This window comes from Leucopleurus acutus (assembly GCF_964270905.1).
Source record: "Leucopleurus acutus genome assembly, chromosome: 2".
NCBI lineage: Eukaryota > Metazoa > Chordata > Mammalia > Artiodactyla > Delphinidae > Leucopleurus > Leucopleurus acutus.
The window spans coordinates 48400533-48423166 of record NC_139143.1 but is presented as its reverse complement, the minus strand read 5'-3'; the positions used below and the strand labels follow the sequence as shown (position 1 = coordinate 48423166).

At 49.9% G+C, this 22634-nt stretch overlaps 2 protein-coding genes across 3 annotated transcripts in view; one reads left to right on the top strand and one right to left on the bottom strand.

Annotated features, from left to right (window-relative positions):
* Positions 1 to 566: 566 nt before the first annotated feature.
* Positions 567 to 11245, bottom strand: NENF (neudesin neurotrophic factor). Its single transcript, XM_082832481.1, has 4 exons — positions 11034 to 11245; positions 3097 to 3157; positions 2027 to 2130; positions 567 to 1073 (listed from the first exon to the last, which is right to left on the bottom strand). The coding sequence occupies exons 1-4, from the start codon at positions 11208 to 11210 to the stop codon at positions 897 to 899; spliced, it is 519 nt and encodes a 172-aa protein (XP_082688607.1). The 5' UTR covers positions 11211 to 11245; the 3' UTR covers positions 567 to 896.
* Positions 11246 to 16807: 5562 nt separating this feature from the next.
* The window catches only part of PACC1 (proton activated chloride channel 1), a gene marked incomplete at its 5' end in the record, with an annotated part of 40200 nt that continues 34373 nt past the window's right edge, over positions 16808 to 22634 (top strand). For both annotated transcript variants that reach the window (XM_082861777.1, XM_082861776.1), the window contains 2 exons: positions 16808 to 16843; positions 20943 to 21039. In XM_082861777.1, the coding sequence (XP_082717903.1) occupies positions 16808 to 16843; positions 20943 to 21039 (133 nt within the window). The remainder of the gene's footprint in view (positions 16844 to 20942; positions 21040 to 22634) is intronic.

Below are 22634 nucleotides of genomic sequence, written 5' to 3'. Positions count from 1 at the left end.
TCTGGTGCAGCCAAAATAAATAAATATATTTTTTAAAAAGTCTTTAAAATAAAACAAAAACAACATCACCGGACACTAGATACCAGTAGCATCCTACAGTTTTAACAACCAAAATTTTAAAAATAATAGCTCCAGACATTGCCAAATGTCCCTTAGAGGGAAGAATCCTACCCTCAAAAGGGATTTCCTTATGAAATCTGACCTGAGTCCAGCGTGTTGCATGTGCTTCACCATCTTTGGAATGACCTCCAGGGCAGGCTTTGCCCATACCGGACCCCGGCCCTCCTCACCACCTTCCAGCTGCAGAAGGGGCTGAAGCCAGGTTATACCGTCACTCTCCTGGTCGTGGTGTAACGCCAGGCCCTTTAATAGCTTTCTTTCCCATTCTCCGCCCCTCCACCTAATGCACCCCATTTCTGCCACATCTCTTGGATGCTCCTGCTGCCCGGCCCCCTCACAGGCCAGCAGAGACAAGGGGTGCTGACGAGGCTCCCAGGAGAGGGCACGTGTGGAAGAATTCTCCTTTTGTGAAAACAGGAAGTTTATTTTGGCACTTATTCTGAAGTACACATGGTCATGGCAGAAAACTTGGCAAGTACAGAGCAATATAAAGAAGCAATAAAGGTCACTCGTAATTCCTCTGCCCCCATAGCATCCGTGTTGACACCTAGGAGGTGTCCCCCCTCAGCGACTATCACCTCCCTGGCTGGTGTGTGGGCAGGATAGCCAGGTGGGTAGAACAGTGGACCAAGGGCAATAAAGGGCATTCAGCGTTCCAGGTTAAACGTCTGCTTTATTCAGATCCGGTGACCAGAGGCCCCAGCAGCCTGTTTGGCAGGAGAGTTTGCATCTGAGTGTCTCCCTGCCTCACCCCCCCAAGAACGGTCTCCTGCAGATCAGAACTCGTCCTTTATGTCGAAATGGGGCTGGTCTTCAGGCTTGAAGTCCAGGTTGGGGCTGCCGTCCTCGTTGAGGATTCTTCGGGCTGTGTAGCCAACGATGGGATACTTGGCTTTGTACACTTTGGTGAAGACATCATCCAGGGATTCCAGCTCCTCGGATGTGAGGCCCGTCTTGGGGAGAAAAGCCCAAGAAATACAGGGGTAGGAATGAGTGACTCGTGCTGGCCACCGGCTTCTCGCCAGCCCCTACCCCGACTTTACTCGCCCCACGCCCCCTAATGCGAGGGAAAAAGTGTTTCAGAAAACAAATCGTGGACAATTTTTTCGAGACAGCCCTGTGTGTGCGTGTGTGTTGCGGAGGTTACGTGTGGGGGGTGCAATGGCTGCACCGTGTTTGTGGTCTGACTGATGTAGGAATTAGACTCCAGAGAACCCCCAGCCTGGTCGGCGTCAGGGGGCGCTCTGCGGTCTGCAACCACCTCCTCCTGCGTGATTAAGCCCCCTGCCCTCTACACTCCTCCCCTTACAGATTTACACACCCTTCCCCCTCTCTGTAGTTTCTTGATTTGTTTCTGTAATGTTGCAGCTTAAGAGTGTGACTCACCTGAGCACAACAGGGGGTGAATGCCAGCCTTTCTGTTGGGATTACTTAGACCCCGAAATGGTTTTTGTTAATGCTATTTTCTCCTTCACAGAAATATGAGCACGCCGGAGACTCTGCTCTCCCACCCTGTTCCTCCCCTGAGCTACCGGTAGTGGCCTGGAAAGCGGGTCTCAGAGACTAACAGCAAAGCTATCAGAGGCTGGGGGGTGGCAGGTGCAGACTGTCAGGGGGATGGGGCAGCCAGGGCAGCCTGGAGCCAAACTCTGAAGATCAACTGAGTTTGATCTCAAGTTCACAAGAGTTCACACTTGACTCTGCAGGCAGTGGGGAGCCCCGGAACGTTTTTGAGCAGGAGGGGCACAGGCAGATACCTACTTTAAGAAAACAACTGGCTACCTCTGGAACAGTAAACAGACTAGTTAGGAAGCTTTGCTACTGCCCAGAGGTGGGGCGTGGGGAAGAAAAAAGGCCATGGCCAAGGAGGTGGGACACTTTGACAGAGGCTCATTATCTGGCTCACAGTGTCGTGGGTGAGGTCTGCAGGATCCAGGGACATCTTGGCCACCCCTCTGGTGGAGTCCTTCCCGGTCAAGGCGTTGTAGGGGGCTCCTCGTCCGTAAAACTCTGTAGTGGGGAGGAAGGAAGAAGATGTGAGTGCATGTGCACAGAGCAGCCAGGAGCCTGTACATGGCACGGGGCGGGGCTTCTGAGACCCCACCCCACCCAATCCTGCAAAGGCTCTGCTGAGGAGAGGGACATCAGTGAGAATGGGAAGTCCAATAAGCCGCTCCCAGCCTTCCCACTGGATTCCGCTAATTCAGAATATGGAATAAGTCACACATGCTGGGCTGAGAGGTGATTTTTTTTTTTTAATACAGAATGAAAATAATCCCTTAAAAATATTTAAAATGTAAACAAGAGGGACTTCCTACTGGTGGTGCAGTAGGTAAGACTCCACGCTCCCAATGCAGGGGGCCCAGGTTCCATCCCTGGTCAGAGAACTAGATCCCACATGCATGTTGCAACTAAGAGTTCACATGCCGCAGGCGAGCCACAACTAAGGAGCCCGCCTGCCACAACGAAGACCCAGTGCAACCAAATAAATAAATATTTTAAAAAAATGTAAACAAGAAAAGTGTTCTGTCTTCCTAAATGTTCATGGAAGCCAAGTCTACTTTCATACATCTTTTGTTTGGTATCAGATAAACAATGAACCATTACAAGACTACTTCCACGATATCAGTTGTAGTTTCCATTACGGAAAACATGAGATGGCACTAAAACGTTCTATAATGTTCTATGATCACGACTCTTTGCTAAGTAATACTTTTCCTCTCACTGCTTTATCTAGGGTAAATCATCCAGTTTGACTTTGATTCAATAGGCAACAGGCAGCCATGGAAGGCTTTTGAGCAGAGCATGACATCATTAGAAAAATACTGTTGAAGTACCTCACTGACAAAGATTGTGAACTCATTCTGGCGGGGGGAAGGACCTGCCCAGCATTCCCTCCCTTCCCTCACACCTCCAGCACCCACTCAGGCTGCCACGCTCCCCAGAGGTAAGGATTCATAAAGCCAAGCCACTTACCCTTTCCAGAAGTGACATCGAACACCACCCCTTTGACTGCCATGTAGATGGGCTGATCTTCCTAGGAAGCAGGAGAGAAGCTGTGAGGAGACAAAGAGCCCAGCTCCGCCAGTTCAAGTGAGTAAAATCTCTTCCCATCACAGCCGGTGCAGAGGGTGGCGGGTGAAGTTACAAGCCGGTCCTCAGGGAGCTCGCCCCACCTGCGCAATGTCATGCCCACTCACAAAAACCTGGAAAAGTCACGAAGCATCATGACAAGCCTATGGCAATACCTTTCCCAGGAACTGAAGCAGCTCCGTACAGATAAAAACTCAAAAGAATATTAAATGAATTACTTAAATCAGTCCATGGGACTTCCCCGGCGGTCCAGTGATTAAGACTCCACGCTCCCAATGCAGGGGGCATGGGTTCGATCCCTGTCTGGGGAACTAAGATCCCGCATGCCGCATGGCATGGCCAGGAAGAAAAAAAAATTACATCAATCCAAATTTCATCTTCATCAATGTACATACATGGAGGTAATCAGTGTAAATGATTTATTTTATATCAATATTTTGCTTCCTACAGGTAATATTAGTTCATACAAACATTTTCATGTATTGAAATAACCAAAACAGCTGTCACTTAAACAGTTCTATTTTATTTTAGTGATACTGTGTACCTGTTTGTGTAGCTATTCTATTTTGGATCATTTCCAATGCCTGAGAACTATAAACGGCTGCATTACGAATATCTTTCTACAAGGTACTTTCTAATTTGTTGAGTTATCTCCTTGAGGCCTATTTCAATATATTGAATATAAGTAGATGAACAACAAAATCACTTTTTATATTTTACCAGTTTGTCCTTCAAAAAGCCATTTAGGGTGCTAGAAATATACGAGCAATACTGTTTCCTTGCAGTTCCTTGGCTTTTACACTTTATTTTTTCCTATATTCCTGGGTATACAAAAGGAAAGAGAAAAAAATGTAATTCCCAAGCGACAGATAAGGACTCTGGAGGAATTATAGGTTAAAATCAGAAAGGGCCTTGAAGATAATCTATCTAACAGCTTCGTTTTACAAATGCACCTTCATCATCCAGGCCTGGGAGATTATGAGACCTACCCAGAGTCACAGAGCAAATCAGAGGGAAAGCAGTTTCTGGAATCTGGAGCCCAGGAATCCAAGGCTCAGTCCCCTCTCTGGCCTGCCCCACCAGGGGGCACACAGCACGAGGACAGTGCACTTGCCTGGGACCAGGAAGAGGGTGGGTGTCCTGGGAAATTCATTCAAAAGATCCAGGGCCACGAAGAAAGACACAGGGAGTGAGTGGGTCGGAGGTACCCAAATGTTAGGGAACCAGGGGAGTCACCCGCATCAGTGAGGCAGGGCCTTTATCTTTCCTCTGGGTTTTGGGCTTGCTTGGCCGTCTGGCCTTCCTCCCTACCTGTGGCCAAGCAGGGCCAGGAGAGAGTGCCACGTGAGCTACCATGACAAAGGGATACCAGAGCAGTGCGGCAGAGGAAGGAGGGCCTCTTCCACACCTGGGAGAGCCCTGGAGCCTGGGTGCAGGCAGGAAGGCGGGAACTCCTGGGCCTCCAGCACCCTCAGACCCTGCAACAGAGGCTGGGGACAGAGCAGAAGTTCCTCACCGGTGACTCTTCTTGAAAAAGAGAGAAACTACTACAGATGTTGTCTTCTGCAGAAATACCTGGGCCCTCCAGTGGTCTAAGGCCATGTTTTTCTAACTGCAATTGGCATTGGTAACATTAGTGGGTCATGCAATCAATTTAGTGATTTATCAACAGGCTTAAAAAAAATGAAATAGGAAAAACAAAGTTCAAAATAGAGCAGAAACCAGAAAACATTAGAGTGCTTCACACATAGTAAGAATGAGCATAGTTTCATGGCACTTTTGTTTCAGTTGTGTGTGTGTGTGTACACCAGGGTAGGATGCAAAATACATTTAACACAGCCAAAACGTCTGCAAGCCGTCATTTTATTGTATAATTAGAGCGGGTGTTTCACCTCTTTACTCACCTGCCTCTATCCAACAGCCTTCACTGTCTGTATATTCTTTATTGTCTGTCCAGAATGATTCTTTCAGAAGAAGTACAAGTCCTACTCTTCACTACTTTTTTTTTTTTTGCCGTACGTGGGCCTCTCACTGTTGTGGCCTCTCCCGTTGCGGAGCACAGGCTCAGCGGCCGTGGCTCACGGGCCCAGCCGCTCCACGGCATGTGGGATCTTCCCGGACCAGGGCACGACCCCGTGTCCCCTGCATCGGCAGGCGGACTCTCAACCACTGCGCCACCAGGGAAGCCCTACTCTTCACTATTAAGTTTTAGAAAAGCAGAAAACAAATGTCACCCCATCCCCTCTTAGTACAGATTCCAGGGAGAGCTGGTGAGTGAGCACAGACAAATTCCATTTACAAAGAATAACCCTAAAGCCTAGAGGGGCCTTGGGTAAGCTCAGGGTCCAGGGTTGCCCTAAATAAACTCAGAAGGTAAACAACATTTCTGGTCACGCTTGCCCTCTGATACCTTCTTCTTAGCTGAACCAATATACCCTCGAAAAGGTCACTGCCTGGAGTGATGGAAAGGGAGGCTCTTGGGGGTTCATTTCGTTTGTACAAACTGGAGAAAGCACAGCCGGGTCCACCTCTTTTACTCACTAGCTGTGTAACCTTGGGCAAGTTACTCAACCGCCCTATGGCTCCTTCCTCACCTGAAAAATGAGATGACGATAATAGCTCCTTCCTCACGGGTCATCATTAAATGATTTAATGCTTTAAAGTGGTTAGGACGGTGCTTGGCAGAGTTGGCTCTATATTAAGTGTTTGTTAAATACAGACATCTGGTCCCAGGCCCGGAAGTCATGCTGGGGGTATGGGGGCAGGCGGCCCTCCCCTCCCTGCATTTGGTATCCTACGGTGCAAGTAAGGCAGAAAACATATTTTCTGAGGATAGCAAAAGTCAGTTTTGCCCTTGGAGGGTGGAGGATGACATTTGCTCGGGACCAAAGAGAACCCTCGAAGTCACCCCAGCCGCCCTGCCCCAAAGCTAACTGCTTCATGACATCTGCTTTCCTTAATAAACCAATCCTCCCCCGCCTTTTTCCTCCATCGCTAAGGCAGGGGAAAATAACATTCACGTGCCATTGACTCGTTTCCGTTGGGGAAAATTCTGCAGATTCCAGCGTCTGACATACAGGTTAGAATGCCAGCAGCAAAGAAGGGATATATACACCTCTCCCCGCCAGTCCTGCCACACATTTATTTCCCGAGGAAGAACGATGACCAAACTCACGAATGGCTTGTGATTTATGCTGTTTTTCTATTCTAAAAGCTCGATGTGAGGGTAAGTCATACAAGAATATTATTTTGATCATGTTGCCTGGGCTGGGCCCTCAGCCACTCATGCTGGTTACTAGAGGCTTATAATTCAGGACAATTAATATATTTCAGGTGTGATCAAAGGGAGGGCAGAGAAATTCATATTTACTGAGATTCTACTGTGCTAGGTTCTCTCCATATGTTATACATGTTTACTTATACTAACGGATGTCACTTAGGTCAATTTTTACAATGACCTTCTGGAAAAGGTATTACTATACCTGTTTTGTAGATGGAGAAACAGGCTTAGAGTTTAAATAACTTGCCAACAGTTTCTCTGCTGGTAAATAAACAGCCAGAATTCAGACTCACACCTGTTTGATTCTAAAGCCCTTCCCGCGACATTCATCCTTGTCGAAAACTTGAACGCCAGTCTTTGACCTATATAATTTGTAAACAGTGAAGCCCTGCTGAAAGAACAGCTGATGTGACATGGCGAAAGCTGCCAATGAAAACATGTGATCGATATCTCTAGTTATAAGGGCAGCTGAAGAAATCAGGGTCCACAGGAAGGCCCTCTGGACACACGTGACCTTTCTCAACCTACGTTCATTTTTGTTCAACATGCTTACTCTGTGATCTATGTGTTATCTACAGGAAAGGTCCCTAAAATGACCTCCTCTTTGCAAGCCTTACTAGGATTACTGGGAGAATGGGCTTTGAAGAGGCACCGGGGAGGCCGGATTTCAGCAGGTATTCCAAGAGGACTAATTCATGCCGGAAGCACACGTGTAGCTATCTTCACACTCCCACGTGGGAATGATTCAGGGAGCCACACTGTGGATCACTCTGACAACCTAAACTGCCCGAAAGGGATAAAGGAGCACAGGGCCTCGTGCAGTAGATCCAGAACACAGTAGGTTCGGTGAAGGACACCAGCAGCCGGGACCCCTGTCTTTCGTGATTTCCAATCTGAAGCGTCCACTGAAGATACTAGGCAGCTTCCTGTCGGGGTGCGCGAGCTCTCAGCACAAACCAGGCAGCAGAATGTGGAACAGGTGGGTCTGCCTTGGCTCTCGTCCAAAAGGATTATAACAGAAATGAGAATTCATAGCTAGTTGTTTCAGAACGACTTATTATACAAGGTCCACAATCCCATAGCAGAAACCCTTGGGGGTCAGATGTGTTTTAGAATTCAGAGTTTGTCAGATTTTAGAAAGGTGTTATGGGGCACATGCCAGAACACCTACCGGCGTCTGAGGCAGCACCCCATCGTCATCTATATCAATATTTCCACAGTAAAGCATAAACATGGATATTCACACTAAGTAGGATAAATAAAGACTATAAATAGACTCATGTAGCTCCAACAAGGTTCCATCACCAAAGGAGTTCAGATCAGGCAGGGTTTTGCTGTCAAATGACGTAAAAAAGAAAAAACCTTCTGGGACTTCCCTGGCGGTCCAGTGATTAAGAATCTGCGCTCCCAATGCAGGGGGCACGGGTTCGATCCCTTGTTGGGGAACTAAGAACCGGCCTGATGCACAGCGGCGCGGCCAAAAACAAAAAACCTTCTGCTTTTCAGAGCTTATCTGATTTCTGAATTGCATAAGAGGATTATGGGCCTGTTATAGTGCCTCTTGTTTGTATCTTTAAGAATAAGCTAATAAAGATAATAGCAGCTAAGATTGATTAAGGCTTACTATGCTAAGACTACACTAGGTCTACTACGCTATGCACTTTGCATATCGCCATCTCATTTAATCCTCACAAAACCCCTATGTAGAGTAGGAACTCTTATCCTGTAGCCATTATCACAGTCAGTTTTATGTGTCAATTTGGATAGGCAACAGTATCCAGTTATTCAGCACTTATCTAGGTATTGCTGTGGAGGTATTTTGTGGATGTGATTAATATCTACAATCAGTTGACCTTGTGTAAAGGAGATTATCCTGGATAATCTAGGTGAGCCATCAGTTGAAAGGCCTTAAGAACTGAATTCAGGTTTCCCCGAGGAAGAAGAAATTCCACCTGTGGGCTGCAGCATTGCTCCTGCCAAGGGTTTCCGGCCTGCCCTTCCTGACAGCCTGCCCTATGCATTTCAGACTTACCTAGCCAGCCTGCATGATCACATGAACCAATTCTTGCAATTAAAAACATACCCATATATATATATTTTTCACTGGTTCTGTTTCTGGTGGAACCCTGACTGATAACAAGTACCACAGATGAAAATAGAAAATTGAGACTCCAACAGGTTTAGCTATTTGCCCAAAGGGACTCAAACCCAGATATGATTCAAAGGCATAACGCTCTAACTATACTATTTGTATAATGTATTATACAAACGGTAACACTTCTGAGAGTGAAAGGTGGTGCTATTAATAATTATCCCAGGGCTTCCCTGGTGGTGCAGTGGTTGAGAGTCTGCCTGCCGATGCAGGGGACACAGGTTCGTGCCCTGGTCCGGGAAGATCCCACATGCCGCGGAGCGGCTGGGCCCGTGAGCCATGGCCGCTGAGCCTGCGCGTCCGGAGCCTGTGCTCCACAATGGGAGAGGCCACAACAGTGACAGTCACGTGTACTGCAAAAAATAATAATAATGATAATTATCCCAGGACAATAGGCATAAACCAGAACCATCTAGGGCAAACCTCAGCACAGGGCAGCTCTAACCAGCTGTGCTCAACTGCCTCTCTCCTCTCTTACTCTCTCTGCCTGCAGACATTCTCTGGGCACCACACCCCAAACAATTCTTTCCTTAACCCGCTTCCATCTCAAGCCTCCCTCTCTCCTTCTGGCAGTTGAGCATCAATCAATAATATCAGCATAAAAAAGCCAAGGGTCTTTTCTCAGTCCTCATCCTGAACCCTGGGCATGGTTGCTACATGCAGTCTCCACTAGGAATTCTCTCTTCCCTTGGACTCTGTGCTGGGGGTCCCCAAGATTACCCCCCCATTTGGAGATTCACGAGTACTCATGGAACTTAGCATATAATTGTACTCAGAGCTATGTTTTATTACAGTGATGTAGTAAGGGTCATAGGGGAAAGGACACAGGTAGAGTCTAGAGGAATCTATGTACCTGTGGACTTCCTTACACTGTCTGCCTCCCATGAGGGGCCCCACAGAGCACATTCTTTCCCTGGCAACAAAATGCAGCAACACGTGTGCAATGTTTTTGCCCAGGGAAGCCCATGAGAGACTCAGAGCCCAACGTTTTTACTGGGGACCGGCCATGCAGGCCCTCTCTACCTAGCAGTGTTCAACATGAATGCACAGTTTCTACGAAGAGTCCAGACTGAGCCTCCTTTATCTGTTAGGGAAATGCAGAACACCCTGGAAATCCAGACATCAGCCAAGGCCTTTCTAAGGACTGCGGGCCTGTTATGTTAACTCTTTTCTGCACAGGTTCCCTAACCCAGTACCATCTGGTTCCCTGCTGCTCCAGAAGATGGTGTCCCTTAACATCCAGTCACATACCTGTCTCCCTCCTTCTGTGTTCTCAATGACTCAGGCTTCTAACCAACCTCTCTTTACAGTGATGCCCAAACTAGCACCACTGCCTAAGGGCCAGGTTTCTAAATCCCCCTGGAGAAACTAGTCCAGCTAAGGCTACTTAACTTGGGGGTTAGGGAGCCCACACCAGAGTGTTTTAACAAGAGAATATTAGGTTCCTTCCTTGTTCTACCACTAACTGGTGGCATACCTCAGTTTCCTCACCTGTAAAAGCAGGAGGTTGATTCCTATCAACTCTGAAATGCTGTAATTCCCTGATTTCCCCACCAAACTGTTCCCCCCACCTCCTGATCCAATATCAGCTCCATGGCCCTTTCCATGTGCAGCATCCTGTTCCCACCCTCCAGGGCCATCGCACTGGGCCCCAACAACCCGAACGGTCAGATGGCTGTGAGGAATATCCTAGACACGTCCAGACTGCTGACCGATGTGGACTGAAGTGGGTGCGTCTGGGGTTGGGGGTCGTCTTTGTCTCTAACCTCCGATCTCCCCCCCCCCGCTCTCTCCCCCAGCTCTGGCTCAGCCTCAAGAGCACAGCCATTAAGAGCCAGTGTGAGGAGTCAGCTGCAGAGGGGCACGGTAAATGAGGAAGGCAAAGTGCAGGGAAAGTTTGGATCAACCATGGACCTGCCCCCATTCCCGCCTAACCCGGGGAGCAGGCCTTGCTTCCCTCTCTCCCTCTCCCCCCACTCCCCCCAGGAGCGGGCAGAAGTGTGTGCCCGCAGCTGATGCTTACATTGAAAACAAAAAAGTTCTGAGGTTCGTGTACAGACCGCCAGCCAAAAGTCGTTTCTAGGAAACAGCTCTCGGGAAGAGAGGGCGAAGCGCAGGGTGGGGTGCTCTGGCTGGGGAAGGCGGAAGCAGGGAGCCCCGAGTGCTGGGGACTCCCCCCCTGTCCCCAGGCGGCGATCCAGGCCTGGAGAGAGGAGCCCGGCAGGCTTCGCGCCCAGCTCGGAGCCGGGGCTCCGGGAGGGGGCGCCCGCCGAGGCCCGCGCCTCTCCCCGAGGCCTCCCTTCGGCGCCGCGGCTTCCTGGGATCCCCTCCTCCCTCTCCGCGAGGCCGGACTCGGCCCGGTCCCTGGGCCGGCGCTTCCCCGCTCACCTCCTCCCCGCCGTAGCGGGCCAGCTCTTCCTCCGTGAAGAGCCGCACCGGAGGACCCCGCTCGGCAGGGCGCGGCGCCTGCCCGGCCCCGGCTGGGAGGAGCCCCGCGGCCAGCGCCAGGACCAGGGCCAGCGCGGCCAGCCACCGCAGCCGCCGCCCGGGCGCGGGGCCTGTCATGGTGAGCCCACCGAATCGGGCCTGCGGCGGCCTGGGCGGCGGGGCCCGCGCGCGCGCGCCCCACGGCCCCGGAACCCCACCCCGCGCGCGCCCGCCCGCCCGGCGCCCGGAGGCCCCGGAGCCGGGAGCCAGGAGCGGGACTCCGCGTCTTCCACGCGCTGCGGGGCGTGCTCGGCCGCTGGGACGCCGAAGCCGGAAACTTGGAGCTAGGATTCTGGGGGCTCCCGACTCCAGACTGCGCACTGAAAGTTGCGCCAAACAGTGGCGTCTGTTACAGCAGTTCCTTGATTAGGTACAGAGTTGACACAGCCAACATTCCAGCACCTAGGAAGAGAGATTTACAACCTAGGACCCCAACTTTATTAATTCACTTTTACTTTTGGCTGATTTTTTTTCCTTCCCAGTTGTGTTTAAATTTCGAGTCCCCAAAGGATTTTTGCAGAGGGTAGGGCACAAGACATGCACTGAAATAATTATAGCTAACATTTGTGCAAGGATTTCTTCACGGATTTATTCAGCAAATACTTTTTGAGGGCCTCCATGTACCAGGTCACTGGAGGCACATCGCTGAACAAGACAGATCCACGCCCCATGGAGCTTACATTCTATGGGCAAAATAGACAAACACGATACATAAGTAGTATGTTAGATGGTGATGAATGCTAGGGAGAAAAATAAAGTGGGCAAAGGGATAGGGAGCATTGGGAGTTGCAATTTTAAATAGGCTGACCAGGGAAGGCCCCAATGAGAAGGCAGTATTTGTATGAACATCTACAGGAGGTGAGGGAGGTAACCTGGGGGAGGACAATCCCTGCAAAGGGAAAACTGCTTAAATGCTGAGGAAGGATAGTGCCCGGCTTGTTGGAGGAACAGCGAGGAGGGAAGAGGGGTAGGAGGGGAGGTCAAGGACTGAAGCAGGGAGCTACTCTTATAATCCAGGTGAGAGATGAAGATGGTTTGGCCCCAGGTGGTAGCCAGGGACGTGGTGAGAAGTGGGTGGATCACGGATTTGTTCTGAAGGTGTAGCTGGCAGGATTTGCTGACAGACAAGACATGGGATCTGAGAGACAGAGAGGAACCAAGGATGACCCTGAGGGTTTTGGCCTGGGCAGCTGGAAGGATGGGGTTGCCACTTACTGAGATAAGGAGAGACGGTAGGAGCAGGTCTTGGGGAAGATCAAGATCAGGCTTGTTCAGTTTGAGAACACTTAGATAGCCAAGTGGAAGGATCAGGTAGACAGTTGGCTATATGAGTCTGGAATTGGAGGAAGAGTTCCAGGCTAGAGATATAAATTTTGGAATCCTTGTCATATAGGTTTCATTTAAAGCCACAGAATGGATGAGATTGTCAAGGAGCGGCACGTGGATCGGAAGGAGGGAGGACCAAGGACTGAGTTCTTGGGGTTTGCCAAGATTTTGTGGTTGGGAGAACCGGCCACCAAAGATAGGCTTGCTGTGTGCCAAGCACTTTTACGTGTATTATCTCATTTAATCCTCACTGTAGCTCTAGGAAGTAAGAAATTTTATCACCCATTTTACAGATGATGAAGCTGAAGTACACAGACCCTAAGTGCCTTGCTCAAGGTCACACAGTAGGTGGCAGAGCCAAGACTCGAGCACAGGCCCTGTGTCCCAGAGCCCCTGACCGCCAGGCTACACCTCCTCTCAGTGACTGCACCTTCTCATCCATGTACTTCAACAGAATGGGCTTCTAGTGCAGAGCAGCCTAAACAGGGTCTGTCCACAAATCGTCTGAATCTTAATTTCCACATCAGTAACGTACCAGCCTGCCTCCTGGATAGGGCTGTGTCAAAAGTAAAAATGGTATGGATGTGAAAAGCTGTGTAAGCTGTGCCGTATCCACATTACACCACGTCACAGGGTCTCCAGGTTAGAAGAGGCTCTTCTAAACCCTTAGAATATCACCCTCTTCCTGAGGTATCCAGTTCCTTGGCATACGGGGTGCTGCTTCTCTGCTTGAGCCCTTTCTCTCCCTGCAGCTGGATTTGTTAGGAACTGCTCTGAGCCAAAAGAAACGCCCTATAATTTCTACTGATCAGATCTAGCTTCCTCGTCCCGGAGACACTGAGTGTGAGTCTATAATTTAATAGCGTGCTCATATGCCCTTGGATTTCTCCAGGCATCCCCCTGATTGCCCTTCCCTACTTGAACCCAGCTTCATTTTTCCAAATGAATCAGTAAGTTATCTGCAAGGAAAACAGAAACTAATCTAAGTAAAACAGAATGGCTGTAATGCAGGGAGTTGGTTACATAGGTGATGCAAGAGGCTGAGAAACAACGCCGAGGGAGCCCAGAGATTAGCAAAGCAGGAAGATTGGCAACATCCTGGTGTTTTTAGAGTTTAGGAGCCTGGGTCACCTAACCGAAGCTACAACCACCAAAAAACCTTTGCATCAGGGGCTAGAGCTATGGAAGGGAAGCCGCCAGGGGCAGAGAGCAAGGGAAGGGAAAACCTTGGCTTCCCCCTTGCGCAGATCCCCTCCAGTCTCTGAGCAGTGCTTCGACTGAACCCAGTGGAGACCCAGCCTTCAGGGCCAGCCCCGTAACCGAGAGCTGAGCAGGAGAGGTGAGAATGGGATCTGAGAGCAAACAAGCCCAGGATCAGCACAACCCAGTCTCCAGGATCTGGCCTCTGCCTGCCCCTCTGACTCTGTCTCCTAAGTGCCCCTCCATCGGTCCCCTCCAGCCACATTGCCTTCTGCTTGGGTCCCAGCCTGGGCCTCTGTACTGTACCGGTGCCCTCTTCCTGGGGTGCAGGTCATCATGGGCCTGGGGTGCAGGTCCTCATGACCCTCTTGTCACTCAGGTCTCAACTCACAAGTAACTACCATCTTGAGGCCTCTCTTGACTCCCCACAATCAGCACCTCCCTCCACAGCTGCCCTATCACGTGCTATCACGTGGTCCCTTTTCCTTTCTTTAGAGCTCTTGTCACTATGTGAAATTATTTTGTTTGTTTATTTACTAAACTACTCGTTGAGTACCAGTAACTGCCAGGCGCTGTTGGAGGCACTGGGATATAGCAATGAACAAGACGCATAAGCACCCTGCCTTCACGGACCTTATATTCTAGTGCAGGGAGACTGAAAATGAAAGTCAGAAGGTGGTACACGCTAGGGAGAAATATAAAGCAGTGTAGGGGCACGAGCTGGCAATGGGGTTTGCAGGGTGCTTCAGAGGAGGCATTGCTGATAAGGTGATGTTGCGAGAAAGACCTGTAGATGGTGAGGAAGTGAGTGGCCTACAGCTTCATCACTGCAATCTCTGCTTCTGTCATCACAGGGCATTCACCCTGTGTGTCTACCTTCCTATCGTCTTCCATCTTCCTGTAAATTCACAGGTTATAACAGACGAAGGGATCACCTTGCTTAGTGTGACCTCAACTAATGACATCTGCCACAATTCTACTTCCAAGGAAGGTCACATTCTGAGGTACCAGGGGTTGGGACTTCAACATATCTTTTTGGGGAACGCAATTCAACCCATAATGGGAATCCTTAGGATGTAGATGGTAATTCAAGCCATGAGACTAGAGGAGACCACTTTATTAGTCCCTAGGGAGTGAGTAGAAAGATCAGAGACCTAGCTTGAGGAAGGCGACCCTGTAGAGTTGAGGGGATGAGGAGAAACCAGCAAAGGAGACTGGAGAAGGAGCAGCAAGTGACGTGGGAAGCAAAGTGGGAGCGTGTGGTGTCCTGAAGCCAGGGGAGGAAAGTGTACAAGGAAGAGGGAGGATGACCTGAGTCCAGTACTGCTGATAGATCGAGAGGAGGATAGGCAAATGGCCATCTGATTTGACAACGCAGAGGTCATTTGTAACCTTAATAAGCACCGTTTCAGTGGAGTGGAGAACATAAAAGCCTGATTGGTGTGTGCTCATGTGGAAATGGGAGGAAAGGACTTGAGGACAGCAAGTACAGAAAATTCTATTAACGTGTTCAAGGTCTGTTTCTCGACTCTAGCATGGAAGAGTCACAAGAGCAAGGACCTTGGAGTACCCTATTCATGTCTATATCCCAGTGCCTGGCACACTGTATTTGTTAAACCATGTCAGATATTGTATTTGTCAGTAATTCCTTCAAATGTGGGAGCCCATAATTTTCCAGTTTGCTCATACCAACAAAGAGTAGAGAGAAATGATAGGGCTGGACTAGATTTCTCTGGTTCCTTCTAGTTCTAAATTTCTATGATTGTGTGACTTGTTCTATCAACCTCCCTTGTAGTAAAGCAGTAAGTAATTCAATGAGTTGTTTGTTGTTGTTTATTTGTTTTGGTAAGCAACTGTTAACTGAAATGGATGCAATAAGTGTTCCATTCATAAATTTAACAAACATCTGCTGAATGCCTACAATGTGTTAGGTGCTATATATATTGTCCCATTTAATAGATGTGAGAGCAGAGGGTCTGGGCTGGGGTAGGGTGGTCAGAAGAGGTGGTGGAGGCCTCCCAGTACTAACACTCTGAAGTTCCAGGCTGCTCTGATGTGGTTGGTGCTACTATGGTTGCCACTGAGGAGGGAAGAGGCCCTGAGTGCAGGGGTTTGCAGAGTTGCAGCTGCCCGGAACACAGAGCAGCATTCACCAAGGCATAGGCAACCTCTATCTGCTTCACTACTAAGCAGCCCAGGGCAGCCACATAGAACAGCTGTTCAGGCAGCAGGAAGAGGGGATGATGTGGGTCCACCCTGCCACAGGGCAAACACCCAATTTTCCACCACATTCAGGACAGGAGGCTTTTGCTACTGTGAACAGCACCTTTGGGTTTTGCTGCAGGACCTGTTTTGGCTCAAATAAGGACCTGTGAAGCAGGGCAGGGTTTAGCAGTTGCATTCTAAGGTGAACAGAGGATGGCTCAGAGTATTACAAGACCTGTGGGAGAAGAGCAGAGCCAGGACAAGAATCTAGAGGTCCTGACTCCAAGTGTCTGGCCCAGGAATAATGGAAAGAACTTGGATTTTGTCGTCTGTTCCTGGATTAAATAATCTTCACTTGTTTATGGCCTTCTCCCCATCCCTTCTGAAACAAGGTACCTCAGTTTCCTCACCTGTAAAACAGAGAGAAAAATGTACTCTTTACAGGGTTCCTCGCAGGATGAAAGGCATAATGGGCACGAACGTGCTTATAACTATGGTTATAACCTACAAGGCCAAGCTTCCTCTTTCAATTATAGATTAGGATCTCCTACTTGTCTGACTTGGCCCCCTTGTTCCACTTTCCACTCATTTTCGCCGTCCTTCCCCCTCCAATAAAGAGAGGAAGTAAAAGAAGAGGAAAGCACGTGCGTCTAACGTGCGGGTTAAGCCTGGCTCTGGGTAACTCAGAGGCTTCGCTACTCCGGGAATGCTGAGTGGGGCCCTCACGCCCAGAACTACATTTCCCAGCAACCCTTTCGCGGCTCCAGCGGCGGCGGGGGCGAGGCGCGTGCGCCGAGTGCGCCCCGCCTTGTCTCGAAGCCGCTCCTGCGGACCGGTTTCGCCTCGGAGAGCCGGCAGGTCTCGGCGCTGCAGCTGTGGTGCTCGCCTAGCTGCTTCCCGGGGATCGCAGCGGGCTCAGGTTTGCCTTAGGTCCGGTCAGTGCCATGATCCGCCAGGAGCTCTCCACATCCTACCAAGAGGTACAAGGCAGGGGCGGGGGCGAAAGCAAATTTTCCTGAGGCAGAGCGGGTCCCGGGGGTCCGGGCGGCTGGGCTGTGGGGGGCGTCCGGGCGGGCAGAGCCCGCCTCCGAGTAGCGGTGAGTGCTTTGGAGGAGGGGTCCCCGCGTGCTGAGCTGCGGCGGAGCAGGAAGGAAGCGGGACGCCGAGCCTCCTCCGGATGCTGCCTTCGCTTGGCAGAAGGATGGAGCCGGGGCCCCGGAGTCTCGACCCTTAACCATCAGGTGAATGATTAAAGCCTCGTCCGACCCAGGCAGCAGCGCGGTCCGCCGGGCGGACTCCCCCCCGCCCCCCACGCCGCGGTTCTTTGCAACAAGTGGAAGCACCCGCGCCTTCCTCCCAGCTGGGCAGAGGCGCGGTGGGCATCAGCTCCCTCCACGCCCAAGGCCTCGTGGCCCCTGCAGCTGCTAACGATAGCGATAATTACAGCTCGTTTTGATGGCCAACCAACTTTGAAAATGTGCTTTCACCGACAGAGCTGCTTCTCGCTCCGTTCCGTTTCTTTCTCCACTTTCACCTCCTCCCACGACTGTAACTCTAACTTTCCAGTTCTTTGTCTCATTCTTGTCTGTGCTGCGCTGCAGGCTGCGGTTCCAGCCCTTCCCTCAGACCAGCTCCTCCTGCTGACTCTTACTGACACTAGTGAACTGCTCTCCTTCTCCTCCTCTAGGGTCCCAAACCTTGGTCATTTCTAGTTCTCTTCCCTCCCCTGTGTCCCTCACCGTGCTCCCCTCCCTTGGCAAGTTCAGGCAGTTCCATATCCTCAATCCTCAGGTTTGTGACCCCAAGTCTGCTCTAACCAACTCTCCCTTCGGTGTCTCCCATGCTGGGCCCTGCCTTGATCTCCGAGCATTCCTTTTTACATACACCTGATGCTGCCGTTGGTCTACCCAGAACAGTCCAAACTTCTTACAAGCTTTCACAGCCCTGCAGCCGTGTCTTCTGTTACCTTCGTCATCTCCTCACCCACCTAGGTTCTGGCGGCACTGGAAAGTCACCGATTAAAAACGTGCTCCTGCTATGCCTATGCTCACACCATTTCTTCTTCTTTAACCCCTTCTCAAACTCCTTTGGTTAAAATTCCCCCCATTGTGCAAGGAGGGATCTCAAATCTCACATGCTCCATAGGGGTCTCACTTCCCAGACGAGTCTGTCATCCTGCCAGTCTTCTCATGTGAACTGCTGCTGTCTTGATCAATACTGATCAATATTGATGTACATTTCTCCCTTTGTAAATGATACTGTATGGAGTATATAAAGCAGATGCCTTAGCCCCGTAGTAGAAGGGGAAGCCAAGTTGAAGACAGATGAGATTTGCCTGAGGCGTGCCATTTTGTAGTGTGGGATCTGGGCTAGAATCTGACTTTGGGACAAATTTCTGTATTTCTCCTACCATTTCCTTTGTCCAAGAGGAGCCTGATGGATTTTAACCAGTTCTGTGGAAAGTAAGGGGAGGGGTCCAGAATCTAGGGGTCCAGATGGGTCCAGAATCTAGATTCTGTACCCGAGACAGTGGGGGAATCCTGGGAAATGAGTTGTGTCTTTCCTTGACTCTGGAAGTTTTCAGGTTTGTAGGGAATAGAGCATAGTGGGTAGATACTAGGATTTTTAAGTCAAAAAGCCTGCATTCCTATCCTGCCTCGCCTCTTGCCATTTGTGTGACTTTGGTCAAGTTACTTAACTTCTCTGAGCCTCAAGTTTCTTCGTCTGCAAAATGAAGGTAATGATAGTCCCTATCTCACAGGGCTCTGAGGATTAGATGAGTTGGTCTGTGAAAGTGCTCAGCTCAGTGCCTGGCAGTCGTGACCCCTCAGTGAATGCTAGTTCTTATTAGCAGGGTGTGGGCAGCTCCTGCTTCTGGGGAGCTTTGGGGTCCTGTTTACAGGACCACGTCCCTCACCATTCACACGCAACCTGCATTACCTCCTTACCTAGCAGGGCTCCTAAAATGTTTATTAAAATATAGGCAGTTATCCTGCTTGCAGGGGTAAGGCCAAGGGTGGATTCAGTTTCCGTTGGTGGGAGGCACTGGAAGGACCCCTCCCCTTACTTTCATTAGTGGCCCGTTCTGAAGTCCCTGTCTTTCACCTTCTTCAGAAGAAGGAGGCCTCCTGAATCTTTCTTGTGTGGGTCATTCTGAGAGTGGACCTAGCTCCGAGTTAGGTTTCTTTGCTGGGGGGAGATTTGGGTTTTGCAGGATGGGGCATTGGAGAATTTGGCCAGGGCCGGGCAAGGAGGTGGGTTTATTATAGCTGCAGGTAGTCAGCAGGGGAACTGGGTTAGGAGTGTGTTAGGGTTAGGCTGAACCTGTGCGAGGCTTGGATCAGAGAATGCTGGGCCTTCCCAGGACTAACATCCTCCTTGCCCTTTGGCCAGCAAAAGGGAAAGAGCCCTGGGGACCTCTTGATCTGTGTTCCTTCCCACTGTGGGCCTGTGTTTCACGGTGTCATCTTTCACGTGTTGCTTTTCTTTTCTTTTGGGCTTTAGGGCTTTAAACTAGAGGCTTTACCTGATTCTAAAGGGGAGGAGCAATAAAGACGCAGACGTAGAGAATGGATTTGAGGACACGGGGAGGGGGAAGGGTAAGTTGGGGTGAAGTGAGAGAGTGGCATGGACATATATACACTACCAAATGTAAAATAGATAGCTCGTGGGAAGCAGCCACATAGCACAGGGAGATCAGCTCGGTGCTTTGTGACCACCTAGAGGGGTGGGATAGGGAGGGTGGGAGGGAGATGCAAGAGGGAGGAGATGTGGGGATATATGTATACATATGGCTGATTCACTTTGTTATATAGCAGAAATTAACACAACAATGTAAAGCAATTATACGCCAATAAAGATGTTAAAAATAAATAAAGGGCAGGAGCAGAGGCATGGAGAAGGAGATGGAAGAATATTAGATACGTAAGAGCTTTGTTTTAACTCAAGTTTCTTAGAGGTGAATTTTTAATGATGTCCTGTGACCTTAAGTGTTGACCCTGTGAGCCTAAGAAAATACTTGGGAAGTCTATCCCCTCCCTCACCTCCCAATCCAGTGATAGGTCCTCCTCTAAACTCTGGTCTTGGTGTTTCTTGCTTTTCTCCTTAATGCTGTGGAACCGTGTTGGTTATCATTGTATCATCGTCGCCATTTGACAGGTGAAAATGCTGATGAAGTGAGGTGGAGGTTGCTTGCTATTAGGCTGCTAATTAGCACCTGTCTCTGGGTGGTCTGCCCTCCCCACTTTGTTCTGCCATTTGCAGCCTGAGTTGGTGGACTTTAGCTCTGACACCAACTTGTGTTCCCTCTGCTCCCTCAGCAGACTCTAAGCTTGCATTTCCTCCTTCTTTGGGAAGTGATTAAGAGCATGGGTTTTGGAACTAGACTAACTTGGATTTTGCTCTCTGCTCTGTGGCCATGGAAAGTATTGTGGGTTGAATTGTCTTCCTCAAAAAGGTATGTTGAAGTCCTAACCCCCAGCACCTCAGAAAGTGACCTTATTTGGAAATAGGGTCATTGCAGATGTATTTAGTTAAGACGCGGTCATGCTGAAGTAGAATGGGCCCTAACCCAGTACGAATGATGTCCTTATAAGAAGATTGACCATGTGGAGACACAGAGACTCCGTGTGAAGATGGAGGCAGAGATCGGAGATGGGATGCGTCTACAAGCAAGGAACACCAAGGGTTGCTGGCCATTATCTGGAGCTGGAAGAGAGGCATGGAAAAGGTTCTCCCTCACAGCCCTTGGAAGGAACCAACCTTGCCATCACCTTGATTTCAGCTTTCTAGTCTCCCTAACTGTGAGGGAATAAATTCCTGTTATTTTAAGCCACCCAGTTTGTGGTGCTTTGTTACCGCCGCCTGGGAAACTAACACACAGAAGTTATTTGAATTTTCTGAGCTTCAGTGTGCTAATCTGTAGAATTGGTATAACATACCCTATATCATGTGATTTCTTTTTTTGTTTTTGTTTTTTGATGACAGTTAAGTGAGAAACAGCTTCTGCTTTCTTATTCTAGTCCAGAAAAGCAAAGCTGATGTAGCTGACTTCCTTGCCCTCTTTGTTTCTCCCTTTAGCTGAGTGAGGAGCTGGATCAGGTGGTTGAGAACTCAGAGCAGGCGGACGAGCGGGAAAAGGAGGCGGTCAAAGTCCAGGGTCCAGGGATCTTACCAGGTAAGTGGGTTCAGCGCTGGGGGTGGAAGTGCCGGCAAACGGTGCTGAGCCACTGCTGCAGCCGGAGGCCCCAGTCCAGGCTCCTCGCCAGCTGGGGACCTGTGTCGGAGGCACAGCCCCTGCCTGGTGTCGGATCTCAAGTATTGCCCTCGTTTTAGAGCTATACATATTTAACCAGCCTTGGGACAGAGGATGTGTCCAAGCCGGCATCTGCTCTTTTCTGTCCTCTAGTTTGAGCCAGATCCTGAGGCCAGGCCATTGGATACAATGACAAGAACTTTGGGTCTCTGTTTTTTTGTTGCTTTTTCCCAGGGACGCTGTCAGCAGTTGAGTCTCTAATACCTGGGTCGCTTCCCAGGCACTCTGGGCGATTATCTGATAGGCCTCATCCCCGGACATCAGGCCTCTCCAGTTTTGTCGCCCAACTGGGTGGTCCCATCAGTAAGGTGGCATCTTGTAGAGCCTTGCAGGAATGTTGGATACTGTCAACCACTTCTTCATCCCGGATACGCTCTGCTCCCTTAACTTCCATGATGTGACACTTTACTTCTCAGGTCACTCCTTCCAGCCTCCTTTGCAGTTCCCCGCCAGCTCTTGGGTGTTAAATGTTTCTCAGAGGCCTCCTTCTCTCAGTCTCTGGCAGGTGACCTCACTCAGGCCCCCTCCCCTGCTTTAGTCACTGCTCACACGTGACTGCCGTGGTTATATCTCTGGCCCAGAGGTTACCTGTTCTTGTATCCTGTGTATCCAGATTCCCAGATAGTGGCTCTGCCAGGATGTCCCAAAGGTCCCCTGAACTCCACACGTCCAGAATTGACCTCATGGCCTCCCCACTGCCAGCTTCGCCCTCTTCCAGTGTCTCCTGTTTCCAGGAATGGTACCATCACCACCCAGTTGAACCCGAAAGTCATTTATTTTTCCTTCCTTCCCTACTTCCCCTTTTTCACTGCCCCTCAGCCATGCTGGCCTTCTTTTACTTTGGGCCTCCTTCCCACCCCTGGGCCTTTTTGTAGTTTTATTCCTCTGCCTGGAATTCTCTTCCGTCTGTCACCTTGTTAATGCGTAATCATCCTTCAGCTCTCAGCTCATTCATTTCTTCCCTGCGAAGCCTTCTCTGACCTCCTGGCTAGATCACCTCCCCCGTCACTCGTAGCCTACACATCTCTCCCTTGCAGCTGTTGCTGATGGAATGGTATATGTGTTTGCCTGACTGTTTGATTAATGTCTGTGTGTTCTACTAGGCCGTAAACTCCACCAGGGTGGAGACAGTCCCTTTTGCTCCCCATTCAGCCCTGGCCATGCAATAAGGATTTATTGAGTGAATGAATGAGTGAGTGAGTGAATGAATGGAGTCCCAGCCTGACTCCAGCTTCTTGGGTGGATTGAGGGAGGTGGGCTTCCGCTCCTCTGGATTCCCATATTTGTAGGGGAGGGGAATGGGATAGGAAATTCTGTGATTGTGCCTAATCCTTCGAGAGGACTTTGTAGAAGGAAGGAGGCAGGAAGGGCAGCTAACGTTTACTGACTGCCAGGCTCTGTCATCCCCATTGCCCATTTAATTCTCATAACAGCCCTGGGAGGCGGTCATCCTCATG

Bases quoted from the DNA above. Each gene is read 5' to 3' on its own strand.
- NENF (XM_082832481.1), bottom strand. From the start codon at position 11,210: ATGACAGGCCCCGCGCCCGGGCGGCGGCTGCGGTGGCTGGCCGCGCTG. The intron at 2,131-3,096 runs GTAAGTGGCTTG...TCCCCACTACAG, and splicing joins CGATGTCACTTCTGGAAAGG to AGTTTTACGGACGAGGAGCC. The intron at 1,074-2,026 runs GTGAGCCAGATA...TTTCTCCCCAAG, and splicing joins CAGACCTCACCCACGACACT to ACGGGCCTCACATCCGAGGA.